A 12579-nucleotide genomic window follows, 5' to 3' on the forward strand; every position below is an offset into this window, starting at 1 on the left:
AATGCTTGTTATAATGCTGAACATTAAACAACATGAGATTGTTTTATTTTATTCTAGCACTAAAACCTAATGAACAGAAGAGGGCCAGTAGGACTGATTCCCCCACTGCTCCCTGGCACGGCACTGGATCCTTCACTTATTCTTGGCTGCCTGCTGAGCCAGGGAGCAAAGACGGACACAGCACAGAGCTGTTCAGGAGCACAGCATGCAGCAGTGGAGGACGGGGAAGACAAGTGGCCAGGGGAAGGTGGGGGGGGGAGGAGGTATGTATGTGAGAGGGGCAGACACCAGGGGAGAAGCTATGGGGGGACAAGGAACAAAAGGGGAGTGAAGGAATCATCCCAGAGCCAGAGAACAGCCCAGGACCCAGTGTGGCCTGCCGGTATTTGATTCTAAAACAAGGTTTCATTTCCCCCATGATGAATGTGGAGAAAAGCCTCGTCTTGGAACTGAGTAAATGTAGTAATATTTAAATCAACTCTTCCAAGTGCTCCATGCCCTGGGAAGTAATGGAGCTGTAACCACATCTGAGAGTAGGGAAGGGGGAGGATAGGGGCAGAGGCTGTGGGGAGCAGGTAGGGGCAGAAGCTGCAGGGGGGCAGAGAGACTGCAGGGGAAAAAACAAGGGGGCAGAAGGCCACATGCCCCCTGTCGTCTGTGTTCCCTGCCCCTCAGAAGCTTTCCCAAATAAATTCATAAGTTTGCTGTAATGTAGTCTAATTATGGAGCGGGGGGGGGCCGGGGTTGTCTTGGATTCATGTATATCTGATACCTAAACAGAGAGAACTTAAGTACAAACGTGATTTCCACATTTCCAAAGTGGGAAGAGCCTTCCAGCACTTGGGCAGTGATTGTGTACAAGCCAGTCCATCATCATATTGTTGGCTTTAGCTCAAATCCATATTACAGTGCTGTGAAAATTATTAATTTAATTCTCATTGACAAAACCCAACCCAACCTAGACCCCTATGCCTAATAAATGAAACCTAAGAGGTTAAATCTTCTTCCCCCCACCATCTCCAACAAGTATTTATAACATAAAGTTAGACTGAGATTTCCTTTTTCATGTCAAATAGAACTCTACCGTATTAATGCCATTGAAATCAATGGGAATACTTGTGAAAGAAGGCAATACTCTGACTACATTTTCAATGCAAAAACCACTTGTGTTTTTAAATGGAGATAGCTAAACTCCAAGACTGCATTCTCAGTACAGAATGCAGGCACAGGCCATTTTCACCTTGACATGCCTAATCAGACTCAGTTAGGATTTCTGACATCATGGATTTCTCTGCAAAAAAATGCTGCGCTTCTTTATTTACAGGAATATAGTTTAAAAGTGACAATTCCTCAAGCATGGTCAGTTATACTAGTGTATTTTGAGTTATACTGGTATTAAACACCTTTATACTGACATATCTATGTGCAGACCAGGGAAAAGAAATCACAGCTCTAACCAACATGGTTATAACTGGTACAAAAGTTTTGTACAAGTCATACTATAATCAAGATCCACATTGATCAGGGCTTTACATCTCTGTTTTAATTATTTTGTAAGGTGCAAATCTACCCTGCCTTCTGCTTCTCTTTACAACCACTAGCAAATAACTCTTATCAATGTAAAATTAGTGTTCACTACTAGCACAAAAAAATTTTCAGGGACCTCTGAATCCTATGAAAAATTAGTAAAATTCCAAACTTTTTCAATATATGAAAAGTATAAAGATAGAAGAAACAAATAGAATGGTACTTTGGGATACTAAACAAAGTGATACTTTGAGATATATTGATTCCTTTCTAGGAGGAAGGGAGAGAGAGAAGAAAGGAAACCAAACAAAATCATTCATTTATACAGTACTTTGAAATTTTTCTGGTATTATATAAGAATCATTTTGAAAATTGTCAGAATTCATGAGGCAATACCAATCTTACCAGTCAACAGGCTTTTTCTTACTTAAAACAACTTTATTATGGCTGGGGTAATAAGCTTGCAAAATTTTCCTTCTCAAACATATCGAGAGAAAAGGACCATATTTGTAATAAGGGATGGTAAAACAGCCTTAATTATAAAATAGAATATTCAAATACTTTATTTTACATAGGGATGAAAGTCAGTTAAAAAGAATGCATGGGTTAATTTACTTATTTATTCAAACTGGAATTTCAAAAACTTTTTTAAAGGATTTCATGCCCAAGCTGTTAACATATTCAGTAGTTTCTTAGATTCTTTTCACATTCCAGATTCTGTGTGAGAAGCCCATGTTTTGTTGATTTGGAAACCCAACCACATTAAAATTGATTGTGCCCCTTGTAGACATAGTTTTTAATAAACCTTAATGTCAAGGTATTCACCAAAGTGCTTACTAATAGGCTGTATTCCCTGCTGCCTCAATTAAAACCAGATGGAAGTCTATTCAAGGCCAGTAACTAACAGATAATATAGAGTGAACTGTAGGAGTGATAGTAAACATGGTTCCTTCATCTGACATGATCAAAGAGTATCTATCCCAGTATGTTGCCATACCTTGCAGGAAAAGCCTTGCCTCAGGGGGAGTAGAATTGCATAAGCCAAATGCTGGATATGGTGTGGATGCTCTTCTGCTGTCCACTGCTTCCTGTTCTGCTTCTTGGACACTCTGGATGGTCTCTTCTAGTTCCTTCCTGGCTTAGGAACTGAACAGCTGCTTGTTCAGAAAAGCAGAGTTCTGGGGTGTCCCCAGCAGCACTGAAACTAAGAGGGGTGGAAGGGGGAAGAAAGGATTGGATAAAAGGGGATTAAATCTCAGGAGAGAGAGGGAAAGAAGAGATGACTTCATCACAGTGAGGATGAAATAAGAAGTGGAGCAAGGTGAAAGAGCAAGAGAAGAGTATGAGAGCTAGTGGATCTCGCATGCATGGAAATGTACATGCTTTTGACAGCTTTTTGCTTTTCCCCCCCCTTTTTATAGCATGAGTTTAGAAGGTTTGAATTGTATTTGAAATCTTCAGTTTACAGTTTAAATAGTACAGTGTTATTGAAATGATGTCATGGTAACAGCAATATGTCTTTTGTATGGCATCTGGAATTTAATATAAATAACCCATGCTTTAATGTAGTATGTATTTGGTGAGCAACATTGAAAAATGCATGTGAACAGAGTGATGTAGAATAATCAATTACAAGCCAAACACATCTGTTAGCAAAGACAATTATTTCAAGACCAACAAAATAAGCGTAAGTACTGGTATGTTCGTTCACATGAACTCTTAAGGTAATTTTCATTGTTTTCAGCATGTATGATACGTATTTTTTTCTGTTTTGCACCCACCCCCTTACATCAAATTATTTGATGATCTGGTAATATAGAATCCCCTGCAGGACTGTTTCAGTCAAATCCCTTTAGATAACAACCTGGTTTACATGAAAGTGAGGCAAGATAAGCAGAGAGAGAGCTCCAGTTCAGCGTAATTGCTTCTTAAACGGATTTATTTTGCAGACTTTACACATTGCAAGCACAGAGGTGGTTAGGCACGTTAGTCTGAAGTCAGGCAGGAGGCAGATCAGGGTGTTAGAAACTAACAAGTTCAGAGAGGCATGAGCTTTCACAGACAACAGACTACTTCAGATGCTATCTGCATCTGAACTAGGTACTCCCTAAGGCTAGAGACAGACATTCAAAAATCCTGAGCCTGAATTGATTCAATCTTTGCAGGTTAGTTTTAACAGGTTAGTTGGTTTAGCCAGGCCCAGGCAGGACGCTCTGATTATTCCCCCGCTTTCTGACCTGCCCAGCAGGGAATGTTTATCACCCTTAACTCAGTGTTTATGAACCCATTAAGAAAAGAAAGCCTCTCTCTAAGATCTTCTTAAACAGCTTTTCAAAAGAAGGACATTAAGCTACCTGTTGGTTAGCTCCAAAAAGCCTGTCTGCCCGTGGTGTCCCACAGCACAGGCTGTAGCCAGCATGTGGTCTGCTGGCTAATGCTGAGGTGTCTGCATAAAGCAGAGGGAAGTGGGGAATAATCCCTGTTTAGCAGGGAGAAACCAGGCAGATCCTCTGTGCCTGCAAATCTTTGCCAAGCTCCAGCCAGGGAGCAGAGGGGAGGGGCCAGCCCTGCTGTGGAGCAGAGAGCTCTACCCAGCCAGGGTGCTGGGAGAGTCTGATTTATCTTAAACCAGCAAGGGGTCTCAGACGGACATTGCATAAACCAGTTTGAGCCAAATCAGATAAGTCTGATGCTACATACAACCACGTTTATCTCAAATCAGTTTCAGCCATTTTGAAACTGGTTTATGTGCACTGAACATCTGTTCTGTTACAGGTTTAAAGCAGTTTCTGATCACTCAAACAAGTTCATGTGTAATCTCTGTCCCTAGCCTGAGCATGAAGTTATATGTTACATTTAGATCATACTAAGAGCACTTAAAATACAAGGTCATTTTTACATGTACTTTGGGACATGGCACCGGGCACTTTAATTAGCCAGCTGCACTAATTAAAAGCACTCCCGCTTCACATGGATCAGTGTCCCCATGCTGAAAAAATGGCGGTGGGGAGCTTTGTACCAAAGCTCACTGAATGTGTTTTATTTCAAAGAACCCCAACACCAATTTTTCAGTTTGTGGATGCACGGGGAGATTGATACATGTGATGCAGAAGGCTGCCAGAGTGCGTCAATTTCTGTGCTCTGATGCTCTGTATTTCTAGCGCATCAGACCAGGCTCTCCACATGTCTATAGGAGTCCCAAGTGTCCACATGTTAAAGCTCATTATTTCATGCTAAGTGCCCTCTGAGCATCTCAAAGTTACACTCCTTTAGCCAAAGGTTAACTTTGGGCCATGCTACCTAGCTCATGTTAGGTTAATTTCACTTTTCTCCACAGAGATAAAATAAGTAATTTGCAAGTCTACAGCATCCCAGGATGTACAGCTTCCAGGCCCCAGACCAGGGATACAACCCAAGTATTCTGGCTCTTAGCTACACTCCTGTTCACCAGCCCTAATAGCTAGGGACACAAATTATCCATAAACCAGTATAAGTGATCGAAAACTGGTTAAAATCTGTAACACAACAGAAGTTCAGTGCATATAAACTGCTTTCAAAATGGCTGAAACTGGTTTAAGGTAAACCTGGATGGATGTAGTAGCAGACTGATTTGGGTTAAATCAGTTAATTAAACTTCTGTCGCAGATCCCTTCCATATTCAAGTTAACTCACAGTTCCCCAACATCCCAGAATGCTTTGCATCTCCCCTGCAAACCCTCCCTCACAAGGTCACTCCTTGACCTAAACTGTCTACTCCAGCCGAGCAGAGAGGCATGCTCTAGCACATGTGGCATCTGGCCTGAGCCACTGCAGGCATGTGGCTGCATTTCTAGAATCAAAAGTGAAAATGTCTGTCTACTTGCTTATCAGTTCCATCTATGCAGCCTAGACTAACCTGCAAAGATTAAATCAATTCAGCCTGGGGCTTTTTGACATAGCCCTAGTGGCAAGTCAGAGCTGTGCTGGCAAAAACAGTATTAACCCTTAATCTGCAGCCACTCACAGAATATTCTAACTTTAACACCATTTAACATTCTGCAGATTTGGTATGGTCTAAGTGTAATGTGCATCTGCACCCTTATAAAATGCCACCCTGCCCTAATTTCTACATCCTGTGAAAGTTTGAATCAACATGCAGGTCCCTGACTATCTTTAGGAGGACGTATGGCCCTCCACTGTATGGACAACAGAGATGAGCTTTCATAGTTCAGGAAAGAGCCATGATTACTATCACAAAGAAAGGACTGACTAAACTGAAAATGAGCTTACCCTTTTTGTAGCTCTGTTAACTGAGTTCCCAAACTAACATGGACATGTGTGCTGTGTTTCCATATGGTAAGCAACTGTACTTTGTGTGTGCATTGTTTAGTAACTTAGTTAAATCATGCTTTGTGCACAATGTATATGCCATTTAACAGTAATGGGTAATCACTTTTGAAGTACGTATGGTATTTAGCAGTGAGCTGCTAGTATTTTAAATGGATCTGTAAACTGACCTAAAATAACTAATTATAACTGAATATATATATATCTCTGTATAGCCTACAAAATAGTATTCAGCTTCTTGTCTGTCGCTATTTTGCAGTAGAGTGGGGAAAGGGAAATGAGGATGGGGAGTATGGGGGAGGCAAATAACAAGCAAGTACAGTAGGTAAAGATTAGCTGGTGTCCTCAGAAGTAATCCAGCCAAACATAAAATTGGTTTTTAACAGTATGGTTCTTGTTGAAATCAAATGAGACCAAAGTTTCAAAGGAGATAAAGGGAGTTAGGCACACATCTCTTCTTGAATATTAATGAGATTTGGAAACCTAACTCCCTTAAGCCATTTTAATTATCCCACCCCCGCATTCTTCCCCCACTTTCAGAGCACTGGTTTTGTTATATCCACTATCCCACTGTACAGTAAAAGAATTCAGAGAGAAAGATTACAGCAAGAACCTTACAGAGCTCAAGTTGTTCCTCGTATCAAAAATAAGAGTGAGAGGTAACTAGCATTTAAGTATCTTTACAGGGAGAAAACAAAGGATACTAAAGAGTTCTTTCTAAAGAGTTCTTTAATTTCTCAGGGAGAGCTCTGATCTAAAATCCAATAGTAGGAAATGAAGCCAGACACATTCTAATTAGAAATGTCACAAATTTTGAATAGTGAAGATGACTGTCCATGTGAATGTACTGCTAGGGAGAGGGTGGGTTTTCCACTAATATCTTGAAATCAAGAATGGATGCCATTCTGGAAGGAATGTTTTGACAGACAAGTTCTTGGGCTTAACAGAAACTGGGAGAAATTCAATGATCTGTGATAAAAAGAAAGTCAAACTGGAAAGTCAACCTACAGTGCTATTTCATCTGTTCTCTTCCTCTAAGCCAGACTTTTTGGACCAATGGACCACTGTCAACTCTCCTTATTTTTTAGAGGCCACCTTGCCTCCCTTATCATCAAACCTTCACTAGAAAATGAGGGATGGCACAATTCATAGCCTATTAACCATGGCCTTCCAGATCACAGTTGGGGAAACACTTTTTAAGCTATTCGTTCAGGAAACCATCAAGTGATACTTGTCTTAAAACCATTTTTGTGAGCATTGCATTACTTACTACATTTTTGTACTCTTCAGTGCCTTACATTGTTCACCACAGTTAAATCTTTTTAATCCACAGCAAGACTTTACCCCTTATTGCAGGGGTGAACAAAATGCGGCCTGCAGGCTGGATGCGGTCCTCCAAGCCATTCCATCCGGCCCACAGGGCCCCTAAAAATTTAGAAAATTAATATTTATCTACCCCTGGCTGCCTGTCATGTGGCCCTCGATGGCTTGCCAAAACTCAGTAAATGGCCCTGCACCCGAAATAACTGCCTGCCTGCCTTATCGGATGTACTTTTTTAACAGTTTTGTTAAAAGGTCAATGTAAAACCACCTCAAATGGAGCATTGTATTGGATTTTATAATTCAAATTGCAACTGACTTTTGGCAATCTTGGATCTGTCAGATACAGAAAATGAATTGCAAATTAAATGTTGCTGTGCTTTACTGAAGCAAAAAAAAAATCAAGAAATATTGCCCACCTTGGCTTGCAAAAATATTTTTATGGAAAACAAAAATGATGCAGAGCTGCAAGTTCAGTATTATGTTCTGAAATCTCAGACAAGCTTTAATAGAAATGAGTAAACTAAGTGCTATTAGCTGGAACCAATTTATAGAACAAGAAGGAGCCAGTGTTGAAGAAAAAAAGATAATTGTTTCATCTGAAGATTATTTAAGATCAGTTGTGACAATCACAGAACAGCATTCCAAGACTCTGAGGTCCCAGGCCTGCCTCCTCATTAAAATACTGCAGATTTAATGGTTTTAATTATTTACTTAGACTCTTTGTACTTCAAAAGTGTTTGCATACTTTTCTTAAAGAGCCAATCTCCATCTATCCACTACATTTAGAACACTTAAGAAGCTCTGTCAAAGTGACGTCTCTCTAATCATTTTAAATAGTTGCATCAAGTATTGCATATACTAAGTATTCTCTCCTACCACTACTTCACATAACAAGCTTTTATTAAAGTCAGAGCTTTATTCAGACATTAATGCTAATTTATGCACCAGCAGAATACATCTAGGATAACCTTTTCAAAAACATCTAAGATCCATTTTCAAAAGCGGTGTGAGGAGGGGTGCAGGGAACAGGAACTGGAATCTTAATAGGATTTAGGCTCTAAAGTACAAAGTTAGTTAATTCTGGAAAAAAAGCTCCTAAAGGACAAATACAGACCGGTCATCGGGGTGCCTTCTCTTAGGTCAGCAGGGGCCAACCTTTTTTGGCAGGCATACCACGAATTAGCCATCCACCCTTCCCAAGTGTCTTTTCCTTACCCACTCTGCAGCTCAGCTTTCAGCTCCCTGTCCTGTGCTCCCTAACCAACTCACTGCTCTGCTTTTCTGCTTTCTTTTCCCTGCTATATCTGCTGCTGTGCTGCTGTCTCCTCCCCTCTCTGCCGTGTGCCACACACAAAGGTTTCCCATGCCACTTGTGGCACCTGTAACACAGATGGGGCATCCCTGTCTTAGGTGATACAACACCAAAAACATAAGGCATCCATAACCCTTATATAGCCTATGGACTGGAGGTGACTGGAACAAAAGAAAATGCTTCTGCCCTTTTCCATAACTTAGGGACCTCTGTTCATTTGGGATCCAGGGCACTAGTCCATTTTCTGAGGCTAGGCACCTAACTAATTGGTGGCAATAGAGCCATCAACCTTTTGCAGAATAACCAAGTGGTTAGAGCACTTGTTCAGCCACTCAGAGAGCTTGGTTCTGCTTTTTCCTCAGGCTGAGGAGATTCAAACCCATCTTCCAAATGAGTGCCCTAATTACAGACTACAAAATAGACTGTAGAAGCACCTTCTTGTCTTCCTGTTGAAGCTGGCCCATAGTGCAGAAAGGAATGGAAAATTCATGGGGTCAAGACAAGAATAGGCAAGAGAGAGCCTGCCTCTGTAACTTAATAGTTATGGCACTCCGCTTGGAAGAAGGAGTCTTGATGTCTTGTCTCTGCTTCCAGGACATTATTTAATTTATTTGTTGACAACAGTCTGTATATGCTATTCATTCCCAATGTTAACAAATGGATACTAAACTGATATAATGTTTTTATATGATTTCTCTATTTCAGTGTTTGTATTAAACATTGTAATATGTATATTATCTTGATAAAATTATTAAATAATTATAAGTTGTTTCCCTTTAGTTGTCCAGGTTGGATTTCCTTGCCTCGGAAAGCAAGATGGAGTAGCAGCATTTGAAGTGAATGTAATCATAATGAATTCAGAAGGCAATATAATTCTCCAAACTCCCCAAAATGCTATCTTCTTTAAAACATGCCAGCAAGGTAATTATGAAATCATGGCCTCATGACATACCATTAGCTTGTGGTTTTTAAGTTACCTCTGTCTTATTTGAAACACAGGTAGGCATGGCAGTAATGAAAATGTCACTGGGATTGTAGCAGTGGAGAGAAAGTAAGGACTCTTGGTTATTTTGGCACTCTGTGATTTGCTAGAAATTTAATCAAAAGGCTCTTAAACATTTTTCATATCATGGAAAAATTGTCTTGCAGACACTTTTCTTTCCATTCACAATCACATATCTTCTTGGCAGTGATAGAATTTCTCACATGGAAAATAAATATTAGAAAAATATTTAATTTGCTTTAAGTTGCATTTTAATGCAATTTAGCAGATGGAAACAAGGAGAGTTTCCTATTGTGTGACCAATCATTTCTCCAGCAATTTAACTTACATTAACATTCTCAAAAATTGCCACTAACATTGAGTACATCGGTTTTTCAGTGTACAGTGTGAGCACCAGAGACCTTATTCTCATGAATATGATAATATGAATATGAAGATAGGTATCCTCATCCCCAGTTGAAGTCATGGGGAGCTGCAGGTGCACAGCTTCTCTTGATATCTCAGACTGAACACTTAAAACTTTAGATAGCCTAAATCAGGGACTGCTGTTGCCAATGTTAGTCTTAACCTCTTTGGTTCCCCTGCATAGCAGATAAAAATCTACTTACCTACTTCACCCACGTCACAAAACTTCATTAATATTTGTAAAGCATGAAAAGATGTTTGAGTGGGTGTTGTTAAGGTGCTAATTCACCTACCCTTATTTACTCTGTAGCAGTGTATTAATGCATGTTATTCAGTTGCATAAATGATAGCATAGATAGCATAAGTACTATTCTGGAGGAATAACAGGTCAGTATTTACAGTCATGAACCAATATAAACAACCATTGTGTTTGCTGACAAAGAATACACCAAAAGTTATACTGACCAAAAAAGAACACTTAAAATGGTCTGAGAAGGGAGTTGTTTGTGTGTTTGAGGGAAACATCTATTTACATTCTTTTTTGAAGCATTAATCTAAATTTAGAGTATTTAATGCACCTACAAACTATTGTTCTTAACTCTGTGGATTTTGAGGCTACGGAAAATTTCAAGCAGTATATTTGTAAGATTGTGTAGTTATCAAATGTTGCATGCTGTTTTATCCAACTGACCCATGCCAGAGTTTGTGGGCAAGGAATGAGACTGTTAAGTCCCTTAAAACCTAATTCCCTTGTCCTTCGTGCTCTTTCTCACTTCTTTTCTGTTAGCCAATTGGCAGTAGTAAGGTTTCAAAGAACAAGCAGAGGGAGGAAGGGCTGTTTATTTTTTGAAACTCTACTGAAGCTGAACAGCAGAACAGCACTGGTCTTCTTCTTTGAAGACTCACTGTTACCAATTAGCTGAGAGCAATGGTGGAGGGGGTATGAAAAGGGAAGAGAAGCAGAAGAGAAAATGGGAAGCTTAAGGAAACTTAAATTATACATCTTATACACAAAGGAGTCTATTTGATGCAAATGTAACACTTTAAAATGATTTTACAACTTTTAATTTTAATTACATATAAAGCTATTACATTTAATCAAGTTTGGAAGTAGTGTGGTCATAACAGAGACTGTATAATTCTGATATGTACGTATGTTGGGGAAACACTGTTTTTCTTGGTTTGAAACCCTCTCTAGCCAATCTCTTAGTACACTTCACCCAAGCCATGTTTGGCATACTATTATCATTGCCATTGCATCATCATTATCATTTGCACTTATGCAATTTTAGCTTTAGTTAGGCACTATGGACTCCTGGTATGCATTATAGGGCCATGTCACGCAAGACACTTAGTATATATTAAATGGACTTAAAACATGAGCAGCTATGTATTCAAGCAGTATAACATGCCAAATGTGCTCAATTGTAGCAAACTTATGACTTTTCTGGTGAAGAGTATTTTATTAAGGAACATGTGTTGAACTACTGATGACCTGTTCCATGGAGATAATACAAGCTATATGAAGTTCCAGCATCCCAAGATGCACAACTCCCAGCCCCCCAATTCCTGCTCCAGGGGCCAGTCTATCTACTGTGCAGAACTCTACAGCGTGATGGGAATTGGTATCAAGGCAACAACCTCACCTACTTGGGGGGGTATGACTCCACAACACAACCCCATGCACCCACTGAAACCCTCAGGGTTTACCAAGGCCTGCCACTTTTGCTTGAACACTCCAGTGTCAATAACACTCACCTAACTTGATGTACTGAACCAAATATAATCAGAGAATGTCTTCCCCAGACATTCCCTAACCCTGCAGAAGCGTTGTGAACTGGAGTCATAAAAGACTCATCACAAACTGGGGAGAAGAGCAGTGTAGGATTAACATTTATTGGGGCCCTGGGCAGACAAAAAATTGGAGGCCCCCCATAGTCCATTATAAATGTGAATGTATTGTCACTCCTCTCCCACAGCTGGGCTCCATGTCCTGGGAGCTGGACTTCAGCAGGGGGAGGGGCACTTCCCTTCCTGTCGTTTCATAGTTGGTAGGGTTGGAAGGGACCCGAGTAGATCATCTAGTCCGACCCCCTGCCACGGCAGGAAAGAATACTGGGGTCAAACAACCCCAGCAAGGTGTACATCTAGCCTCCTCTTAAAGAACCCCACGTAGGAGCCTGCACCACTTCTCTTGGAAGTTGGTTCCAGATCCTAGACGCTGTGACCGTGAAGTAGTGCCTCCCGATATCTAGCCTAAATCTACCCTCTGCCAGCTTGTGACCATTATTCCTGGTCACTCCTGGTAGTGCTTGGGGGAACAGGGACTTCCCCATTGCCTGCTGATCCCCCCTGACTAGTTTGTAACAGGCCACTGGATCTCCCCTCAGCCTTCTCTTTTGGAGGCTGAACAGGTTCAGGTCCCATAGCCTCTCCTCATAAGGCCTGCCCTGCTGCCCCCAATCATATGAGTGGCCCTCCTCTGGACCCTCTCCATGTTGTCCACATCCCTCTTGAAGTGTGGTGCCCAGAACTGGATGCAGTACTCCAGTGCTGGCCTGACCAGTGCCACACAGAGTGGGAGTATTACCTCCTTGGACCTGCTTGAGATGCATCTGTGGATGCATGACAAGGTATGGTTGGCCTTCCTGACTGCATCCCCACACTGCCGGCCCATGTTCAT

General features: G+C 40.8%; 1 protein-coding gene across 3 annotated transcripts in view; it reads left to right on the forward strand.

Annotated features, from left to right (window-relative positions):
• The window catches only part of WIF1 (WNT inhibitory factor 1), an 81894-nt gene that overhangs the window by 46771 nt on the left and 22544 nt on the right, over window positions 1–12579 (forward strand). For all 3 annotated transcript variants that reach the window (XM_019543285.1, XM_019543284.1, XM_019543283.1), the window contains exon 4: window positions 9269–9409. In XM_019543285.1, coding sequence (XP_019398830.1) covers window positions 9269–9409 — 141 coding nt within the window. The remainder of the gene's footprint in view (window positions 1–9268; window positions 9410–12579) is intronic.

This window comes from Crocodylus porosus, unplaced genomic scaffold (assembly GCF_001723895.1).
Source record: "Crocodylus porosus isolate Cpor-Errol unplaced genomic scaffold, CroPor_comp1, whole genome shotgun sequence".
Lineage (NCBI taxonomy): Eukaryota > Metazoa > Chordata > Crocodylia > Crocodylidae > Crocodylus > Crocodylus porosus.